We start from the raw sequence: 22,584 nt of genomic DNA on the forward strand, positions 1-22,584 counted from the left end.
TCACATCGGGTTTCTGGGTCCCCTGGCCAATTTGTACCCCGCACCCCAAGCCCCTACCCCCCAATTATTTTTTCTTATTGCCACGTGTAAAAACAATCATTATCAATAAGCAGAACAATTATGGCATATTCAATACGAGACTATAAAGCACTTTATATTTCTTTAAAGAAATTATTCATTTATAGCTATATACAAATAACTATATATACAGGACAAGTAATTAACACCACTGTATTCTCTCTTTCTCTCTCTCTCTCTTTCTCTCATACACAGACACTATAGAAACTCTGTCTGGATGTCTTTATAAGCTGTTAACTTGTAATTTCTTATTCCACAAGTACCAAGAACAATGAACTTTACCATTATTATTATTATTATTATTATTATTATTATTATTATTATTATTATTATTATTCATTGAGTGAATAAGAAGTTTCACACACCAACAGCTCCAGAAAGAAATGTGGAGATGGGCTAAAACAGTGACAGGATCATTGAATCACTGAGTTGAACTTGAGAATCATATCGGTTATTTTCGGGAGTGAATCATTCAGACTGGTTTATATCAACGGGATTCTCCAATTCATTGACATGAACCGACTCAAACAAACGATTCACTCACGAATCGTTTTTCTATTTGTTGTGAATTATGACAGCTTCATACGGGCTAGCTTCCGAATCATCCCGATTTTGACTTGCCGTCAACCTGATGCATGTAAAGACACACAACTATTTCTGAATAATCTGCGTACGTCTTAAGGACACACACACACGCGCACACACGCACTTGGCCCAGTCTGATGGCGTTCATTATAGCCTGCTTCATAATAGATTATTGTGCAAAGAAGCCATTTAAATGCCAAAATCATACAGGAAAGTATGACCCCAGAATTCCCTTAGAATCGTCCTATCCACCCTCCATACCCCGCCCCCCCGCCGCCCGACCGTTACTGCGCCCCTGACCACACTCAATACACGTCAGTCCATACATAAGACCATAATGTGTGCGTATTTATTATGCAACTGTATATTTAGTGTAAAACTAACATAATTGCTGAATTTGTTACAATGTTGCACAGGCTGGAAGCAGCTAGACAAGTCCAGTTGGACCAAAAATGTTCACGTGTTAATTCAGTTCTGTAGTGTTCATTCAAGTCTCTAGAATTTGTCAGAAGCGCATCCTCCTCCTCCTCTTCCTTCTCATCTCCAGTGTGTGTGTGTGTGTGTGTGTGTGTGTGTCCGAGAGTCACATGAGTGTGTGATGTCCAATGAAGGCGTCTCCGCCCGGCGCATAAAGCAGACGCGCTCACACACACACACTCAACATGGGCGAGCGGGGACAGTGCAGCAGCTGAACACCAGCTCACACAGCTTCACACACTCCATCTCCATCTCCGTGTGTGTATGTGTATATGTGTGCATGTGTGTGTGTGTGTGTGTGTGCGTGCGTGTGTGTGTATGTGTGTGTTTATCTGGACTCGTCCGGAGCTGCTGAGGAGCGTCGCCGTCTTTTTCCACACACACACAACACACACTGAGTCAAATGCTGGAGGCGCAAAGTAAAGGTAAGAACATCACCGAATCAGACCAAATCCAATCAGATCCAACCGCGAAAAGAATCCGATTAAATCCAATTAAAAAATTTAAATAATAATAATCGCATCGCACTGAGTTTAACATTATTATTAGCCTAATTATTAATTAATTATAATATCTTCGTTATATATTTTCTTCTAGAGAAACAAAAACACCTGGTTTTCGGATTAATTAAACACTGAAGTTGATGTTCAATGATGTGAAATTATTTCCCGACAGTGACTTTATTTTCTCACGTGCTATTTCACATAGAATTATATAAACACGTGATATACATATATATATATATATATATATATATATATATATATATATATATAAATAACACGAGATGATAATAAATATACTGGCTTAAGAAAACACGTGTGAAAACCCGAACACCAAAACCTCCTTTCCAGTTTCCTTCTTTCTCTAATAATTCTACAGAAGTTTTCTGTTTTTTTTGTTTGTTTGTTTGTTTGTTTTTTAAACTTTCTAACACGACGCCATTTTGTAGATTTCATTTTAAATCTTTTAAGTGGATACAGAATTTGACCTGTGCAACAAAATGCATTTGTGTATTTATGAATATTATACATTAAGTCGGATAAAATGTTTTTATAACCTCTATACGAGCTCTATCTTGACCAAATATCGAAAATAATTCGATTTATTATATTATGCTGATAGGACATGTTGCAGACAACTATTATGCTCATGTAGCTATTAATATTTATTAGCTAAAAGATTAAGAGATGTAAGTTTAGCCTACAAGTTTAAAATAAAAACTTTCAATTATGTTACTTTAATTTTAATTGTCTAGTAAAACATCTGGCTCGTTTTTTTTGTTCTGTTCAAATTAACATTGTGGGTGTTTATTATTATTATTATTATTATTATTATTATTATTATTATTATTATTATTAACATTGTATTCGCATGTATACGTGAACTGATTTGATATCTTGTTGCCTTCAATTACATTAGCCTAGCCAATTAATAAAGTTAAAAATGGACAATTGATTAAACTAAACGTATTTCCATTTATTTATTTATTTATTTATTTAGCTAATGTTACTTGAGGACTTCAGACTGTTTCCTGGTGTTACTAATTAAATAATAAAGTAAACCGACAGAGATCATTAAAATCATTAAAAGAAAAAAGCTGTGCTTTATATGATTCTATTGCTATTAAAATATTCGATCTAACAAAAAAAAAAGAAAAGAAAAAAAGAAAGAATTTACACTCCCTTATCAGAAGGCTCAGAAAAATGTTTAAGACAGTTTAGTATTAAAATAACTTCTATAAATGCTTAAATGACATTTCATTTGAATTTTTATTCACGCATTTCTTTATTTGCGGCTTTTTACAAAGTGAGATATATTTTGGTTTGATATATTATTTTATGAATATGTATGTATAATACTTGATAACTATTTGATGATATTTTGAAATGTTAGTAGAATAAAGCGTAAATAATTGAGATATTTAATTTCATTCCCCAAAGAGGCTCTGTTTAACCGCGTTAAAGCGACATTAATGACTTAATTGACGTCAATTCTTTTTATTCCGAAATGACCCTGATCAAATAATGAAGAAAACCTCTTTTGAGTCTCTCTCTCTCTCTCTCTCTCTCTCTCTCTCTCTCTCTCTCTCTCTGTTGCAAATTCACTGGCGTCAAATATCTTAGACGCCCACATATGTACCTTATAATATACATATTATACATATATATGTATTTTAATCTCTAAATTGGACTTGGGGTGTATTTTTATGCTTCACTGTTTAAATAGGAATAATACAGACGAAATAACAGAAATGACTAAACTCCACATCAGACCTGTGTAATAATAGATTGCAATGCATGATTGCGATATGCTAAGCTAATTTGTCGCAGCATCTTTCAAAATCTCTGACGTCAAATATCCCACTGACGCGTTCTGTGTAGGCTACCTTTATATTTTTCTAAATATTTAAGTATATGGGTATTAAAACTTTTGTTAGAATGTTAATTAAACTTCTTCTTCTTCTTTTTTTTTTTTTTTTTTTTTTTAAATAAAACCTAATCTTGATCAAATATAGATCATACAGTATACGTATAATCAAAGTGTTGACTGAAAGTCTGTTCGGTGTAAGAACATAGAAACACAGTGATGTATCGAGTTTCCGATAACATCACTCGGGTTTTATATCTTCAAATGTACCCATTAAATGTATTATTCGGGATTACATTTGGGCATGTTAGGTGTGTGTGTGTGTGTGTGTGTGTGTGTGTGTGTGTGTGTGTGTATGTGTGTGTGTGTGTGTGTGGTGGGGGTTAAGTGGACGTGCTTGCAAACATTCCCAACACCTGAGCTTTCTATTAAAAGGGTGCACGAGCACCTCGTTAGCTGCTCTTGAGCAGACGTGAAAGGGTGTGTGTGTGTGTGTGTGTGTGTGGTTCAGAGCTCCGCACACACTGCACATTTTGGTCTGCAACCCCGAGGTTTATCCTAAATACGATTTTATATCTATCTATCTATCTATCTATCTATCTATCTATCTATCTATCTATCTATATATATATATATATATATATATATATATATATATATATACAACTTTAGTTTAAAACGTGACGTGGAACTGATTTTCTTTCAGCAGGAGTGTTTTATATTGTTTATATAGTGTTTTTATTCCTCTAGATTCCTCTTTGTATCAGACCCGCGTTTGTTATGTTTTTTCTTTTTAACAAATGGGGTTCATTTTGGTTTAAAATAATGTTAAAAATATATATATATATATAGTCACCCACTGATCAGCGTTTATAATGAACTCTGACCCCACCCCTCCCCACCCCCCACCACCCAGAAAAATTACAGTGTGAAGTCTTTTAGAGCTTTTATAGATACAAACACAGCGAACGCAAGATCAGTGGTTCTTTCTTTCTTTCTTTCTTTCTTTCTTTCTTTCTTTCTTTCTTTCTTTCTTTCTTTCTTTCTTTCTTTCTTTCTTCATTCATTTTAAAAATCTGCCCGAAATTTACACTGTTACATATTTTATCTGGCAAAGACTATTAGGAACATTTAACCACGTTGTCGTGAATGTATTCTGACGTATAGTATTTTATACAGTAACCTATATAAATTTTAATAATCATGTTAAATTTTTTTTTGACGATCCTATAACCGGTTGACTAGTAAATAAATAAATGAATAAATAAACAAACAAACAAACAAACAAACAAACAAACAAACAAACAGGGTGTTTGGTGGGTTTGAGGTTCAGGGACATAGCTACATATATTATTATTATTATTATTATTATTATTATTATTATTATTATTATTTTACATTAGATCATTCTAGTCAGTGATCAAGCTTTTCCCCCAATTGTCCATAAATTGCTAAGAGAGGAAAGATAAAACAGATGTTATTTTGGCAGGAATCAGACAATGTCTCCAGAAAAATATATGCCTGAGGATCATTAGGAGATCTTCTTGTAGTGTTTCAAAGGTTGCCAGTTCCAAATTTCCAAACGTAATGTTCAGTGACATTTAAGATCTTTATCAAATATGAGGTTATGAACATATCTCAAGTGATGACGCAAAATGACATGAGTCTCTCTCTCTCTCTCTCTCTCTCTCTCTCTCTCTCTCTCTCTCTCTCTCTCTCTCTCTCCTTGTCTGACTGAGATGCCTCAACTGTACACCTTTTATAGGCCTACCTTTAATATATCTTCTATATCTCCATACTCCATACATCTGCAACAGCATTAAAGCTGTTCCTGAGCGTGTTGTTGACCTGTACAGTGTCCGCAGGGTCAGTGATGGAGTTCACCACCGAAGAGGATTTAGAGGAGCTGTGTCCTGTGTGCGGGGACAAAGTGTCCGGTTACCACTACGGCCTGCTCACGTGCGAGAGCTGCAAGGTGCGCCATCTGTTCACCTGTCCATCATTGTCGATTTTTCTGCATTATTAAGAAAAGAAAAAATATATATATAAATAAAATCCTCAAAATGGCGGTGTTGTTTATTCCTAGGCTGGGTGCATGGGGATTAATGATGTCTGTATCGTTTCTAGCTTTAGTCACAACCTCACAACGTGCTTGTTTTAAATCTAACCAAGTCGACTGAGAATGCAGTTTTTGCGCATTTGAATTCTTCGCCGAATTTTGTGCATTCAGGCTAAGATTTCAAATCTAACTCCATGCAATTTTCCACAGGGCTTTTTTAAGCGCACTGTGCAGAACAATAAGAGATACACCTGTAACCAGAACCAGGACTGCGGCATCGACAAGACGCAGCGCAAGAGATGCCCTTTCTGTCGCTTCCAGAAGTGCCTCAGTGTCGGCATGAGGTTAGAAGGTAAACAGAGCCTTTTTAAAAAAATAAAAAAATAAAAAATTTTTTTATAGCTTTTATAGTTATGATTAAAATAACGCACCGATAAAAAATACCGACAAATATATTCTTACGCAAGTTTTCCAAAGAAAGCCGCAAAATATTTGGCTAAATGAAAATATTTCTAAATAGATTACTAGTGCGACAATTTTATTTCATAGCTTACGTTTTTATTTATTGTGCCTCTATATTTTTTAAGCATGGTATTTTACAGATTTATTTATATATTTATTTATGTATTTATTACAGATGTTTACTCTTAATCAAATCAGTCACGATTATTGTAAGCTCTCGTGCGAGAAACATTTGGATGAAAACGTTGTTGGATCAGCTTTGAACTCGGTTTTGAAATAGCTAGAAATTAGCCTCTAATTATTGATCAGGGTTTATCACCAATAGATCAGGGATGTAGGCTACGGTACATTTAGAAAACTCCTGTTACAAAATGTGAGAAAGCGCCCTTTCTGACATTTCTAGGAAAATTAGCTATATGTCGACATTCCCGACATTCCCTTTTTGTTTTGTTCAGTATTGTGCTTTGTTTTATTTTTTATTTTTTCAACTTTCCTTTAATTTTATATCAGGCTACATTTCTGCAAACCCACAAGCCATAGGTTGTAGCCTACAGATGAAAATAAATCTCGTCGTGTTCAAATGTAAACAGCTATCCGGTCTCAATCAAAATGTTGGCAAAGCCTCTAATTATATCATTAGTGACGTCATAGTACGGCCCGCTGTCATAACACCCCCCCCCCCCCTTATGTGTATATATAGCCCCTATATACTATATGAAAGAATGAACATATTTACAGGAAAGCATTATGTTTAATAAAATAAGCTCATTAATCTAAAGGAGGAAGGAAAAAAATGGGGGGGGGGATACTTTTTCTAAAAAACAAAAAACAAACAAAAAAACACCTAAACGATAGAAATGAATTTAAAAAAGGAAATAGTCTTTAAATGATTTAAACAAATCCAGGGAACCATTTATTTATTTATTTATTTATTTATTTATTTATATGTACACATATTTTTGAATATTATTTTATTTTAGCGCATTGCTCACTCTAAATAAAAAAGGGTACTAGACTGTACCTTTATATCTTTATATCTTTACATAGCCTAGTATCTTTACAAAATATTTAAGGTACACAACTGGACTGTAATTAGCTTTTAGAGTACAGCTTTAAAGCTACACAACATGCACCTTTCTAGAAAAAAAATGCACACTAAAGGTACGAGACGTGTGTATACCCCAGTGACAAGAAAAAGTGGCACAGTTTAGTACCATTTTCTTCTGAAAGAGCATGGCTCCCTACTTTCTAAACCTCTTACCATCCTAACCAGTGTTAGGATCAAAAGACCCTAGAACAACCTCCACGGTAACTATGGTAACCTAGGGTACTTTTATTTTAATAGTGCTATTTAGTATCAGTTGAGGATGTAGCCATGGCAACATTGTCTCATACTTGCATGTTTGTATCAATTCACACAATTTAATTTGTATGCAGTATAAGTATGAAGGCGAAGTTAGGGTTTGGGGCGGGGTTAGGGGCGGGGTTAGTGCTCATATCTTTTCTTATAAGTCTAGCCATAATACATGGAATGGAAACCAACCCTTAGTTCTTGGAAATTGTATAGATTTCCTGTGAGATCAGGGCATAGATCATACATATTATTTGGTACTTTTGATCTTTAGATCACTTTATTTCAGTAAACTGGGTGTAACTGTCATTTGCAAGAGAACACATCAGGGATCATTTGATGTTTTTTGGGTTGTTTTTTTTTTTTTGCTTGAATACATTTGGATGTAGTTGTTTACATGTCTTTGTATGTTGACTTATAATGTTCCCCATGCACATTCACTCTCAAACCTAAAATCATATTGCTAATTTACTCAATCGTACACACACGACGTTGCCTTCCAGTGTACGTCAAGCAGATTTTTGTACTTGTTGGATTCTCATCATTTCACTTTTAACAGGCTAATAACAGACCAAGATATTTCTCGAATGAAGGGTTTGTGTATGTCTTTCGTTTCCCATTTCCAGTAGCGGTTATGATGCTTGGTGAGCTGTGCAGCTTGACACAGCCTTTACTGGTGTGTCTGTGTGTGTGTGTGTGTGTGTCTGTGTGTGCTCCATTCCCATGCAGGCCGCCGTGCAGAAAAGCACCTGCTTCCGCGAGTCTGTGTGACACATTCCTGAACCGCTGATAAGCCTTGCACAGTCATACACAGGATTTCTTTTGGGGGTGTTTACGAAAACTGGGGTGGAAAATGTCCATATGAAGAGAAATGCTTGCCTGCTGTTTTGTTATTTTATTCTTTTTTTTTTTTTTTTAAAGGCATTTCCTGTCTACTCTTTGATTGTTCGCCACACTTTGGAAATATTCGCACTCCTGATTATCCTTATTAATCTAGGGCATTTCCCTGTCAAAATCCAGTGCTTAGTAGATAAACAGATATTAATTCGTCTCTCTTTATCTCTATCTCTCTATCTTCTTCCCTGTCTCCTTTTTCAGCGGTTCGCGCTGACCGTATGCGAGGAGGGAGGAACAAGTTTGGCCCCATGTACAAACGAGACCGCGCTCTGAAGCAGCAGAAGAGAGCTCTGATCCGAGCAAGCGCCTTCAAATTGGAGCCCAACCCACCACTAGTGCCCTCCAACCAGGCAGAGTATCCGTTCCCAGGCTCAATGCCCGGTCTGCTGCCTCCCCTCGGCCCTCCAGACTATGATTGCCTACCTACGTGCCCCCCCTCTTTAGGGGTGGCCCTGCACAGCTATGGCTCCTTCCCAGCCCAGTATCAGTACACCACCCCGACTGTGCCCGGTAGATCCATCAAAGCAGAGCATCCGGACCCGTATTCCGGTTCTCCTGACTCATCTCTTGGGTATCCGTATGCCGAGGGCTGCATTCCCGCCTCACCACAGACCAGCCCCCTGAACCCAGCCGTGCCCTCGCTGGTTCTGGAGCTGCTTAGCTGTGAGCCTGATGAGGAGCAGGTACGGTCCAAAATCCTTGTGATCCCAAATCGCAAAAGTGGGTGGTTAAATCTCGTAACAGGGTTCTTTAGAGTTTTAAACAAATCTTCAAGACCAGCATGGCCTCTAATATATTATCTGAAAGCAGAAACACACCGATCCCCCCAAATTTCCAATATTCAACATAGTAGCAATATCAGAACTTTAAGTATCGATACCCGATACTGATCCAACATGGTATGCTCTGAAATAAGTAAACAAGCCGGATTTCTGCAAGAGTCTACTGGCAGATTATGAGAAACATCAGCGGTACAATGACAAAGTTGTTTAAGAGCTCTGTCTGCATAAGTCGATGGATCAGATCAGAAAATAAATCAGATCCAATCTTGACAATGACCTACGATACCAATACTCACTAACAGTTTGGTACTTGGTATTTTATTGGTACTCACAGGAACCAATGGTTATGTTAATGGGTGTCGGTGAAGAAGTCATCTTTTTTTTTATTGTTCATACTTCTACAACTCTACAAACATTTCATGACAGAAATGTTGCTGTTCCTTCAATCTGAGATTCTCACCACAGCTTCCTGTGTCATATTTCAGCCGTTCATCTTCCTTTCTGATCTCTCAGGTGAGAGCAAAGATCTGTGCCTACCTGCAGCAGGAGCAGAGTGGGCGTGGCAAGCTGGACAAACCCCGACCCTCCAACTTGCTCTGCGTGATGGCGGACCAGACCCTGTTCTCCATCGTGGAATGGGCGAGAAGCTGCATCTTCTTCAAGGAGCTAAAGGTATGCTGCTAAGACGAGGGCATTTTAAAATTGCTTGATCGATTAGCGTGATTTTAAAAGTATGAGCGCGTGTCAGTAAGGAACAATACACAACGAGGCTTGCTGTTACAGGGAAATAATCAATGACTGTGAGGTGCGATGAAGCGGAGTTATTATAACCACCCTGAAGTTTTAGTTATTTTCCTAAAGCAGCCAGTCCCAAAGTGTTTTATTCCTCTTACAGCACAACAATTTGCCAATGATGGCATTTTTTTTGAATGATTAGCACCAGTTTTTATCCGTTTATAGTTATGTTTAATGTTGTGGAATGTCAGCAAAGCAAGTCATTTCCTGTAATCACTTACGGTAGAGCAGCTATAAGTAATATGACACTGGAGACGCCTTCCGTGAATGCTGAATTACAGAAAACATCACCAATTCCACATGTTTTTAACTCTATTATCTGAATAATTTTGATGTCCTGCCTTAACAAGAGTGCTTAGATGTTTAGAGTTTAAAAAAAACGCGGCGTTACATAATGTTCAATGTTGTGACTTTGCCTTTGTCTTGACTGAACCCATTTGTTATGGGGAAAGGCTGATATTATGTCGCCAGCTCCTGGACCGCACCGCTGATAACATTTCAGAACACTGAGACAAGTAGATATGAAGGTGGTGCTGCTTGGGCCACCACGGACGTGCGGTTAAACCCGATAACTGCAGATTACAGGATGCCAGCACAAACTGCGCCGGAGGTTTACGCTGACATATAACATCCTCGTAGTGTCCCCGATCAATAACATCACCCCGGATGACCTTGACGATGTTCATAAACTCGAGCACGTTTTGTAGAGCGGAACGGCAGATCCGATATGAAGTCATAGCCAGTTTAGTATGGAAAGTTTCACAAAAAGGTTTCACACTCAAACGGTACAGAAAAGATACAAACGATTTAGGTTTGGGATAGGGGGTGGAGTTAGGGGCGGGGCTAACATTCGTAGATGTTCGTTTGTACATTTCTAATAAGCTCCGGTTGGTGGTTTCATCATAAAACGGTAATGTAACCTTAACGACAGTCGTGTATAAAATTTCCCAGGCACCCAGGCAAAATAATCGATATTCTGATATATATACGTTTACAAATCTTCCAACATTGCATGGACACACGTGTCGGTCCTCATATTGTGCAAGACGCTTCTTCGGCTTTAGTACGGATACTTGGTTGCAGCTCGGAACGTGGGAGTGTGCTCGTGAAGCACAATAGATTTGTTGTTGCTCAGATAGGGAAAATTATACATTGTTAAGAATATGCTGATGCCAGGTGATCCACCTCTTCTCAGACATTTTGGACCCCCCCCCCCCCCCCCCCCCCTTAAATGTTGTTGTCACATATTGTTAAAGAAATGGAGTCAGCTAACAGATAAGCTTGTATGATATAAGACAAAACAGATTTCACACTGTTTGTTATGTCCAGAACGATAAAAGAAATAAAAATAAATAATAATTATTTTTTAAAAACACCACTAGCAACATTTAAATCGATATCACGGATGCAGCCATGATGGTAGCTGTGTGTTTGCATGATGTAGCAGGTGAATGTGTTTGACCGAGGTTGGCTCCTGTACACATACACACATATACACAGACACAGACACAGACACAGACACACACACACACGGCTCTTTCTCTCCTGTTTAATTACATTCCACACTGCAGATAGCTCAGGAATTCAGCTCTCCCGCTCCTCCAGATCTCGACACGCATTGTTCCAAACCGCTGAAAGCTTTCCTGAGGCACCTACAAAAAGAGGCAGTGATGATTGAATGTTGGTGTGTTCATGTGTGTTCAGAGAGGAATCAAAAGCGAGAGTGTGTGTTCCTCTAAGGGAGGTGCTGCTGAATGTCAGTACCGCAGTGGTGGTAAGACAGGGAAATTCATTTGAAAAAAAAATATATATATATATATATATCACTAAGAATTCACTAAGCCTCCAGTTTAGCTAGGTTTTGCTAAGTTGTGTACAGTAACGTTTACATGACGTTACGTTAGTTTTTATCTTGGGCATTTTTAAAATGGTTTCTATGGTCTGCGGTGTAGAAGACGAATGGATGGATGGTTTCTGGACCATGCAATGGATATCGATAGTTTCTTTATATCAGGCTTCTGTTAAGTTCTTTTCAGCCTGGAAATTAGAAATGAATACGAATCATATCTATCAATAGAAATGGCAACAACAATAATACTTTAATCGCGTTATGATTTTCTCTTTTTAATGGCTACATCTCACTCAATTCTTGAGGTATTCATTCAAAAGTTGACATTTTCTGACAGCTCGTGAGCTGTGACACTAACTTGACATCTCTCACTGTGGCAGTTAGCGGTGGATGCTAAGTGTAAATACAAAGTGATTTCAGAAGCACTTTACCAAAAACATCTGATTTACCAGAACATCTGAGGTAAACGTTGACATTCTTGATGGATTTGTCTTGTTTCTGTGTCACTACACCTTTACCTTGTCTGTTAAAAAGACTCGAACGCTAGCTAAATCGGTCGTCCCATTCAATAGCTAGCTTATGCTCGTTGTCTGTATTTCCCAGTTGCATAGCAACAGAGTTCTCGTGGTATTTACCCACTTGAACAGCGAGCGCATCGTGTGTCAGGATTTGAAAGCACTGTATGTACACTGCCCCATATGGCCACATATTCTTAATGACCCTTAGAACCATCTCTAGTAATAGCAATCTGTCAAACTCTCGTGTTTAGTGCTCGTTCTCTCTGAAGAGTAATATAATATGGGGTTAAATGTATTGGTACACATTTAAGCCATTTCATTCCTAGTCATCCTACATATTAGCCATATAAGCTATTTCAAATCAATATCAATGCTGGTTATAATTATAATTAAGGCATTAAGAAGATTTTCCCTGGTTTCGGGCAGGTCGGAGATCAGATGCAACTGCTACATAACTGCTGGAGCGAGCTCCTGCTTCTGGATCATGTCTTTAGACAGGTGCATCATGGGAGAGACCATACTCTGCTACTCATCACTGGCCAAGAGGTGAGAATTTCACTCTTCTTCAAATAATGCCTGTCAATCATTTAGTCTGTACGTTCAGAAAGCTTTACAACTTGAACTAGCATTCAAGTGCACTAGCCTAGCATAGGGGTGTGGCTTTGGAGTGAACAGTGTGACAGGGAGCTGTATTCGGATTTTCAGTTTCAAAAACCTTCAAGCATTATTAATGTTGGGGAAAGGGCGTGGCTTTCAGAGTTCAATCTGCCCATGCAACTGTCGTTCCAGGTTGATGAAGGGGCGAGGGATTTTAACTGCTCTGTACATATTAGCATATGCTAATGTTAAATTGTGGAGCTGCTACATGCGAAAGTCGTCAGGTCAGCTTTCGCATAAATTGCTGCCTGTACCTTTAACATTAAATTGCTCAGCCTCATGCTTTGATTGGATTCAGAACTATGAGCAGGCTATGGATGAGCAAACTATTAGCATGAAAAATGAATCAGAACTAATTTGTAAACAAATGTCAGAATATAAAATCATGGTATTAAACTGGACACACTGAGGATTTATGACTAGAATCAAATGCTTAGCTTTGTCTCAGAAATGTTTTTCCTTTCTTTCTTAAACTCATATGGTAGCATTTCCAGCATTAGCATTTACTAATGAGCGTTTGAATTTGAAAAAAAATTCCGAAAATGCTGCCAAATTCGTAATTGTTAAATAAAAATGCAAAGTATTTTGATTGAAAGCTCTCTGCCTTTCATTTCTTTATATTCCCTCATTTTGTTAGCCGTTTGTTTTGGGTTGCTCGTGTTGCCTTTGTGATTTACTTTGTTAGCTGTTTTTGTATTGTGGAAAGGTTTTGATTTGAGGTCAGAGAGATAGCCGGCCATCAGTGAGCTAATTTGATAGGATTTCTGAGGGGATTTTAAGTCATACTGATACATTCACTGCTACAGTACAGTCATTACTGCTAATGCTAGCTAGCTGGCCAACTTAGGCTAATTTGATAGGATTTCTGAGAGCATTTTAAGTCTTAGTCATTCATGCATGCAATTTTTTATTTTTTTTATTTTTTTTACTGCTAAAACCAGTTGGTTGGCCACAAATAAGCTAATTGAACAGGTCTTCTGAGAGGATTTTAAATCATATTTATAAATTCATGAGTATTTGAGCTAATTTCACATGATTTCTGAGAGGATTTTAAGACCATATTCAGAGATAAGCTGATGTTTGTTTAGAAGGTGGTTCATTTGGGTTTTATTAACCATTTTATAGTTATTTTAATGGTTAATGGAAACCATTAGGTCAATTCCTATAAGGAAGTGTTTGCAGCAGGACAATATAGCTAGCTGGCTAACCTTAAATTTAACATTTATTCATAAATGTTCATTGGCTAAAATAAGCTAACTTGCTGGGATTCCTCGGATAGCCTCTCTTGCAGTCATAAAACAAATTTTCGGTGTGTTTTTGTGTACTTAAATGGACTCTATGTTCGAAGAAATGGTTCCAGGTGTGTTGCTCATTGACTCACTGTGGTGTGTGTTGCAGGTGGAGCTTGCGGGCATCGTGTCTGACTCGGGTCTCACTCTCTCGAGTCTCGTGCAGAGGGGACAGGAACTGGCACGGCGACTGCAGCTGCTCCAGGTCGACCGCCGTGAGATGGCCTGCCTCAAGTTCCTCATCCTTTTCAACCCCAGTGAGTCCCACTGTTTGTTCTCCAGTACATAACTTCAGAAATTATCAAGGCACGATAACGGTTATTTCATAACCATTTCATTTGAGTTGGACCGTGTGAATTCTTATGAATATGTTGTGCCTCCAGATAAGAGCAATAACCCAACACTAGTTTCAAGTAGCACATAATAGTAAGATTTTACGTACTTCATGGCACCTACTTAAGCCCTTCATGACATTTTAGAAAGGCTTATTCCAACAAGCAATTATCAGTTTTCATAAGGACTATATCTGTCAGTTTTGTTGTCCAGCTGAAATAACACCTGAGTCCAGTGATTTTAAATTCTTGTTGACATAAGATTGTATGACACTTTCCACTCAGTCACACAATGCTAATGAATTGTCATTGCAGTTTATTTTGGCTTATGTCAGGTGTCAAGAACAGTTAATTTATGTATATGTCACTTGTCAGGAATAGTGTATGTAGATTTATGTCACTTGACATGAATAGTGTATGTAGGTTTATGTCAGTTATCAGGAATAGTGTATGTAGGTTTATGTCAGTTATCAGGAATAGTGTATGTAGGTTTATGTCAGTTATCAGGAATAGTGTATGTAGGTTTATGTCAGTTATCAAGAATAGTGTATGTAGGTTTATGTCACTTGTCAGGAATAGTGTATGTAGGTTTATGTCACTTGTCAGGAATAGTGTATGTAGGTTTATGTCAGTTATCAGGAATAGTGTACGTAGGTTTATGTCAGTTGTCAGGAATAGTGTATGTAGATTTATGTCACTTGACACGAATAGTGTATGTAGGTTTATGTCAATTGTCATGAACAGTGTAGGTAGGTTTATGTCACTTGTCAGGAACACATTATATAGATTTATGTCACTTGTCAGGAATAGTGTATGTAGATTTATGTCACTTATCAGGAATAGTGTATGTAGATTTATGTCACTTGACACGAATAGTGTAGGTAGGTTTATGTCACTTGTCAGGAATGTTTTAATGTAGGTCTATGTGTGCATATATCATATTTAATTAAAAAGTTACCAAATATTGAAACAAGTCACATATTAATTTCAGTTTCCATACCTTATAAGAACTCTATCACACGTTCCCTTTAAAGTAATACGTTCACGGATGCAAATCACATTTTGCATAAACATTCTAAATTGCATTAGAAGCAGAAAGGCAACACGAAGAAACGCTTGAATAGTGCGAAATTTCATTAAACGATCGTTGTTGTATAATGCTGTCCATAGAAAAAAGATCAGCTTTTTTCCACAGGAAAAAAAAATGTATTGGCTGCATTTTCTACAAAGCATGTAGAGGAAAGAAAAAAAAAACCTGAGTCCAAAAGCATTTTCCATTTCGACTCTGTGTCACATTCAGCCTCTCTCGCTCCATCTGGAAATGGAAACAGGTTTATTGGGTAATTTGTGTCCTTCAAATCTATTTCAAAGTTATTCAATGTTTTAATTAGAGGTTGAATGGCTTTTCTGACGAGACCCGGCTAAGCGGGCCATTCAGGCTATTGTTATGTGCAGCAAGCACTCATTCACACACACATACATACACACACACACACACACACACACACACACACACACACACATGCACACATGCACATGCACACACACGCACACACACAAAACCACAGCCAGTTAAGCTCAGAAATGAATATACATCAATAATACAAATACAAACATCCATACACATACACACAGACACACTAATACTGTTATGCAAGCAGTCAGCTTCAGAATTATTGGCACCCTTTGTGGTAATAAGCAAAAATTTATTTAAAAAAAAAATTTCTATTTTTATTATCCACTATAAATTTACATGTATATTTATCATATATATATATATATATATATATATATATATATATATATATATATATATATATATATATATATAACTTATCCATATACATATGGCATTACTTTTCCAGCTTTTTCGGAATTGGGGTCGTATATTCACATCTCCATTTGTAGCATTTGGGTTATGCCCTCCCTCTAGAGCAACTACAAAAGTACTTTATATTCACCATCAAAAAACCATCCTTGTTCTAGCACAAATAAGTCACATTTATTTAGACTGAGAGAACTAGAACAGCAAAGCTTCTATACTGACTCGATATTCATCCCCAATCTTTGCAGACGTGAAGCTGCTGGAGAACCAGGCACTAGTGGAGAGCGTGCAAGAGCAGGTGAACAGCGCTCTGCTGGAATACACACTCACCTCGTACCCTCAGCATGTGGACAGGTTCAGTCAGCTGGTGCTGCGGCTGCCGGAGGTTCGTGCCCTGAGCGCCCAGGCCGAGGAGTACCTGAGCTCCAAACACCTGAGCGGAGATGTGCCCTGCAACAACCTGCTCATCGAGATGCTGCACGCCAAGAGAGCCACCACCATCTGAACCAGAGGTGTGTGTGTGTGTGTGTGTGTGTGTGTGTGTGTGTGTGTGTGCGTGCGTGTGTGCGTGCGTGGGATCACCACTGAGCCGCGAAAGCTTAAGGACACTGGGAGCTTTTCTATTTCTTAAGTGCTATTAACACCGTATCTGATGTCGTTTGTGCATCGTGTGTGGCTAGTAAACATGTGCCGATCTTTAGTTGCCGTGGAAACTAATTTAGCTTTATGATATCGTCACTGTATTTTAAACATCGTCTTGGGTGGCATTTCAGCTGCAGCGATGGTTCTCTCCATTGTGTTGAACAGAATTATAGGATCGATACACACCTTTAAAGTGTTCCCTTCAGTCTTTGGCCGAAAATACTGTTATACCGTTTCCACGGTAACAACATATAACGTATATCATGAGATATATCATATTACCAATTAGCGTCACACGCCTGGTGGCAAGATATCATTTCCAGTTTGGACAGTGAAATTGATGATCATTATATAACCACTGTGAGTTCCTATTTTTTTGGTAGTATTACGGAATATGACATGTTTATCGAACATGTTTCGCATCGGCGCGTCATTTCATTCTGGACTGATATTTCATTTTCACTGCTTTTCCTTTAATGTTATGAAGGAGATGAAAAAGTGGAAGCGCTAGAAAAAAAAAACAACAACAACAACAAAAAAACTAAACAGAATTTCGGTTGAATCTTTGAAGGCTTAATCTCTATTATGGTTCCTTTCAATATTTTAACATAACTGACAAGCATTTTCTTTTTTTTTTCCCCCTCCCGTTCCAAGTTTTTCAAACCAGATGGCACTGTGTGGCGGACGGAACTGTGAATAATATTTCCAGCGCTTTGAAACAAAGTGAACAGTTTTTAAAATTCCTGCATTCGTTTCTCATTCAAGCTCGGGCCGCTAGAGAAAAGCACGCGTTTACGCGGCTTACTTGCAAAATGTTGCAGACTTTTATTTTAAAAACTGGTATGAGAGAGAGAGAGAGAGAGAGAGAGAGAGAGAGAGAGCAATTTGCTAAGTCACAGATGCTAGGCCTTCTTTTTTCTGTTTTTTTTTCTGTAGTTTTAATATCACAAGTTTTCTCACATTTAATTCGTAATTACTGTACGAATTAATTCATATAATATTATAATGCCTCTTTTTTATACATAAAAACTGAAAAGATTTCTTTTTTTTCTTTTTTTGATAACGACACAATTTCCGAGCAATTTTTGAGCGTCGGAACCTCTGAAACAGTCTCGGCCGGCCTCGTTTTTGTAGTTTGCCCCCGATATACTGTGAAAATGTGCTATACCGTTTTTTAATTAATATTACGACTTCAAAATTGTGTCAAACTTATGGTAAATTGCCACAAGAGGTATTTAGGTCCTGTGATTGATAAATACAAATACCTTTATTGTTATTATCCAAGTACAACGAGAGTGCTTCTGTATTCTGTTCCGTTGTTATTTTTGTGTATTATTTTCCTGCGTTTTTGATGGTTCTAGTACCATGTGGATGTGCCAGTGTACATATTTGATGTGCAGTGTACATGAGCTGGTATTGGGTAAAAAAAAAAAAAAAAAGAAAAAAGAAAAAAATGCTTGTTAGCAGAATATTCGGCTCGATCTGTCTTTTTGCGAGTTTGTCTTTTAAAATCGATTATTTACGTGCCACTGAATTCACCAAAAATATCGCTTATGTGTGTAACTAATTGGCAGACAGTTGAAAAGTTGTGCCTGCTTTGACCTTGAAATATTGCAGGTCGGATAAAATTGCAGAGTTGTCGGATAAAACAATTCCGAGATCTTGGAAATGTAATGTTACCGATACATGGAATGTTGAAAGCTTATTGATCATCTTTCACATCGAGGCTTAAGTATGGGTTTTATGAGTTCTTAATTGCTTTCAGTTGGAGCTACAAGAGAACGGTAGAGTCTAAAGAAAACAACAGGCGGATATTTTCTTTTTATTTTCTTTATTTCTTACATTTCTAAAAAGAAATATTATTATTATTATTATTATTATTATTATTATTGTTTTGTTTTGTTTTTTTGCTCTTACCTGTTTCACGCTATCGTGAGCTGTGAGCGAGCTTCAGCTTGAACTTTTCCCTGTTGGACAGTGCAAGTTTGCATTTTTTGACATATTTTATATTTTATTTATTGAGTAGAAGCTTTTTATCCACAGCAGAGCGGTTTTCGGTTCCCATGGTAATTCTAATGCCTGACTATTTTCCCCATTTAATCCTCAATAGGATGAAATATTGCAGCAATTTCTCAATGAATGCATTTATTCCTTCTGTGTATGCGTTTATCTGGAGTCACTAAGAAGTGAAAAATCCAATCCGAACATTATAAACTATGGGTTTTTTGGGTTTTGTTTTTTTTTGTTTTTTTTTAAAAAAGGATTTCATTCTTTCAACGGAATTGCACATTCAAAGTGTCAAAATCTGAACAAGTTTAAAAAATGTTTCTATGAGTGTATGTTGAAAGTGTTATTGCATCATAAAAAAGACGGGCCAATCGGTTTTCAGTATGCAAATGCACTCCAGAGAGCACTAGTGGAGGATTTTGGAGGATTTGTCTTTTTCTGTAAAATCAGGATTTTTTGGTTGTAGGTAAAATTGTGTGTTTTTCATCTTGATTATGTTTTTTGTTTTTCTTGAACTGGATTGTGGAAAAATTGATGATGTAATGCAAAGAAAATGTATTTACTTCAAAGCAAATTTAAATATTAGGATTGGTGAAATTCAGTCTGTTTTCTGTAAAGTGAACCTAAACATTATCAAATATGTTTATTATTTGATTTTTTTTTTTTTTTTTCTCTCATTATTTTTGGAAACTTTCTCAGGCTCCATTCTTTTTAAGAAGCTGGAAAAAAATCTCACTTTTACATCATAAATTAGAAGGGTCAATCAGGTTCCAGTATGCAAATGCGCTCCAGGGAACACTAGTGCACCAGAGAATGGCGTTAGAGCGTGTAAGATCTGGGACATTTACATATTCGAATCATATTCATATTAAAAATCAGGATTTTTATTTGAAATTAATGTAAAATAGACGGTGCTTTTCATTGACAGTTTTTTTTTTCCCATGAAATGCCATATGGATGAATCGATTGATAGAAAAAACAAACAAAAATTTTCTACAAAACAGCATTGAAACGTGAGGACTGGCGATACGTGTTTGGACTCTTACAAATACAACCTACCTGTTCAAAAACGGCAAACTTGCAATAATACTATTAATGCCAAAATAGAAGAATATACAGTATAACCCTGCTTATTGTATCAACGGTAACAGCACGGATAAACCGAGCACACCTAGGTGGACATAAATCGACGTGCTGAGGGTGTTTCTAATTTTGTGGATCCTTTCTCTCTCAACTGGTGTCAATTATTTCATCAACCACCTGCGCATCCTTTTCAAAAACGCTCTTCTCTTTTTAAAAATACTGACAAATACTGTAAGTGTGTGCGTTTGAAGCCCCAATCAGGATAGCGGGAGAATCACTGCGCCATATGTTTTCCACATTTCAGACAAACCCGTGCTCCATTTCTATTCAGTTCCATGCAGCTCGAGCATCTTTGTGCATACGCATCCTGACTGGGACTGTAACTGAAAAAAAAATAATGCATTTTCACTCTAACGTTTGTGTATTTATACGTAGTAATGTGCTGAAACCACACTTCTATTCTCTCTCTCTCTCTCTCTCTCTCTCTCTCACTCTTTTTTTCTTTTATTTTCTTAGTGTTTTTCTCTGGAAGAGTGTAATTGTAAAAACGTGTTCTGTCCTTTCTAGCTACAATCAGCATCAGTATTGTTTAGACGGCGGTTATTCAGAAACACTTAGAGGTCAAGCTACGAAACGATGAAGCTGAAGACAGAAATAGTATTTATTTAAATAATGTCAGATACAGAGGTGATATAATACGGAAATACTTCATTTACGTAAAAAAAAAAAAAAAGAAAAGAAAAAGAAAAATCTTTTGTGCTTGTCCACATTATCTGACTGCAAAGTGCTTTATTTCTTATCAAAATGTGAAATAAAGAAATGAAATTATAACAAGGATGGCAATTCATTTTTATTTTTTTCCCCCAAAAGCCTGTGCTGCAGACAAACACGACAGCATTGAAGGAGAAGGGAGTGCCAGACTGTGTGTGTGTGTGTGTGTGTGTGTGTGTGTGTGTGTGTGTGTGTGCACATGGCTTTTGAATGCACACGCTCATTCGAGTGCTGTGGAGAAAGGCGCGTCCTCCAGACTGCCTCTAAGAGACTCTCCAGCGGCGTTCTAAAGAAGCGTGATGGGAAGGTCAGAAAACATTCACACATGTTACCGTCCTTTTGTGAGCTCACAAAGCGAGAGTGTGTTTCCTCGGCCCTATTTACACTCCTTTAGTTCCCCTCTTCGCTTTGTCTTGCTTTTAGGAAAATGATTGGCTTCAACTGCACCTCATATGGTGAATAATTGATTCCCCCCCACCACCCCAAAGTCCCCAAGTCAGATATAAAGACCCAGGGAATGAAAGACACGATATGGTGTGTTGTAAACATGTTTTCTGTTTCTCCATTCACAAATACATCTGTTGCACATACTCCTATTATTATTCGGTTGTTGTTGTTGTTGTTATTGTTGTTTTCTTCATTTTAGATACTCTGAGTGCCTGAGGATACTTTGCAATACTGACAAATATTTATTAACAGCAAAAACTGTTTAAACCTGTAATTTACCTGAATTCTGGATTCTGATTGGACAGAAGGTATCCCTTCATTTTCTCGTACAATTTCACACGGCTTCCATTTTAGGAAAACGTACTCAATTACCTTCAAACGTTTTCGTAGGCTTACGTAGTGATGCTAGCCTACAGTGTCCGGCTTGCTGTAAACATAAGCAAAACTACATTCCGTAGATAAACATCTTAGACAACCGCAGAGCGTTAAAGGGGACCTATTACGCAAAAGTTCACTTTTAGATGGTGATTGAACATGTGTGTGGCGGGAGTGCGTGTACACAAGCGCCCTTATACTGGTCAAAATTCACCCACTCCTTTTTTTTTTATATTCCCCATAAATCATAAACGGTGTCTCAAAATGAGTCGTTCGCGTTTTCTATCCATCGTGACGTCACATTGGAACAGGCCCCACCCACGACCGGTGACGGACTCTGCCCTATTAGCATAGATCCTCCGTTGAGTGGGTTGTACACGGTCCGCCATGTTCTCCACGCAATACAAAGGCTCAGTACAAAGCAGGATTTGCCGAAAAAGTTGATTCTCAAGCATGGGTCTGTACTAACTGTTCGTGATCCGGCTTCATATCCAGAAGACGTACGTATCGTACGTATATTTTGTGAATGTTTGCAAATGCGCTTTCCTGGTCTCTGATTGTATTCACAGAGACCAGAGTGGCTATGTCGTCATTTTTATTTTTAAACCTGAAAACACTTACTGTCCGTGTATAATTCATACATTCTGGTTCATACATATAGGGCTGAACACCGGTATTTACCGAGTACAGGTTTGTGGATGGGTTTAATCATATTTCTTATACACACTAGCTATAATGGATATTGGTTCTCCTGCTTTGTTGTTGCCGTAGTATTCAAAGCACGAGCTGTAAAGGCACAGCCCTCTTCCGGAAAGGGGGCCGGTCGCAGCAGCTCATTTGCATTTAAAGAGACACACACGAAAACAGCGTGCTTTGTGCCTCCACCCATTTACAGCATGGTATAATAAACGTTCCGTGGGGTATTTTGAGCTG

At 37.6% G+C, this 22,584-nt stretch overlaps 2 protein-coding genes across 3 annotated transcripts in view; both read left to right on the top strand.

Moving 5' to 3' along the window:
- The window catches only part of tubb2b (tubulin, beta 2b), a 118,818-nt gene that overhangs the window by 28,981 nt on the left and 67,253 nt on the right, over positions 1–22,584 (top strand). The gene's annotated exons all lie outside the window — the stretch shown is intronic.
- Positions 1,301–20,892, top strand: nr5a1a (nuclear receptor subfamily 5, group A, member 1a). Of its 2 annotated transcripts, none has more exons than XM_017468973.3 (8): positions 1,301–1,565; positions 5,367–5,485; positions 5,780–5,921; positions 8,481–8,962; positions 9,575–9,733; positions 12,650–12,769; positions 14,279–14,426; positions 16,575–20,892. In XM_017468973.3, exons 1-8 carry the CDS (start codon positions 1,544–1,546, stop codon positions 16,829–16,831), a joined length of 1,449 nt encoding a protein of 482 aa, XP_017324462.1. In that variant the 5' UTR covers positions 1,301–1,543; the 3' UTR covers positions 16,832–20,892. The 2 variants fall into 2 exon arrangements, with proteins under 2 accessions (XP_017324462.1, XP_017324463.1); XM_017468974.3 differs by having other exon boundaries at positions 5,376–5,485.

This window comes from Ictalurus punctatus, chromosome 5 (genome assembly GCF_001660625.3).
Source record: "Ictalurus punctatus breed USDA103 chromosome 5, Coco_2.0, whole genome shotgun sequence".
Classification (NCBI taxonomy): Eukaryota; Metazoa; Chordata; class Actinopteri; order Siluriformes; family Ictaluridae; genus Ictalurus; species Ictalurus punctatus.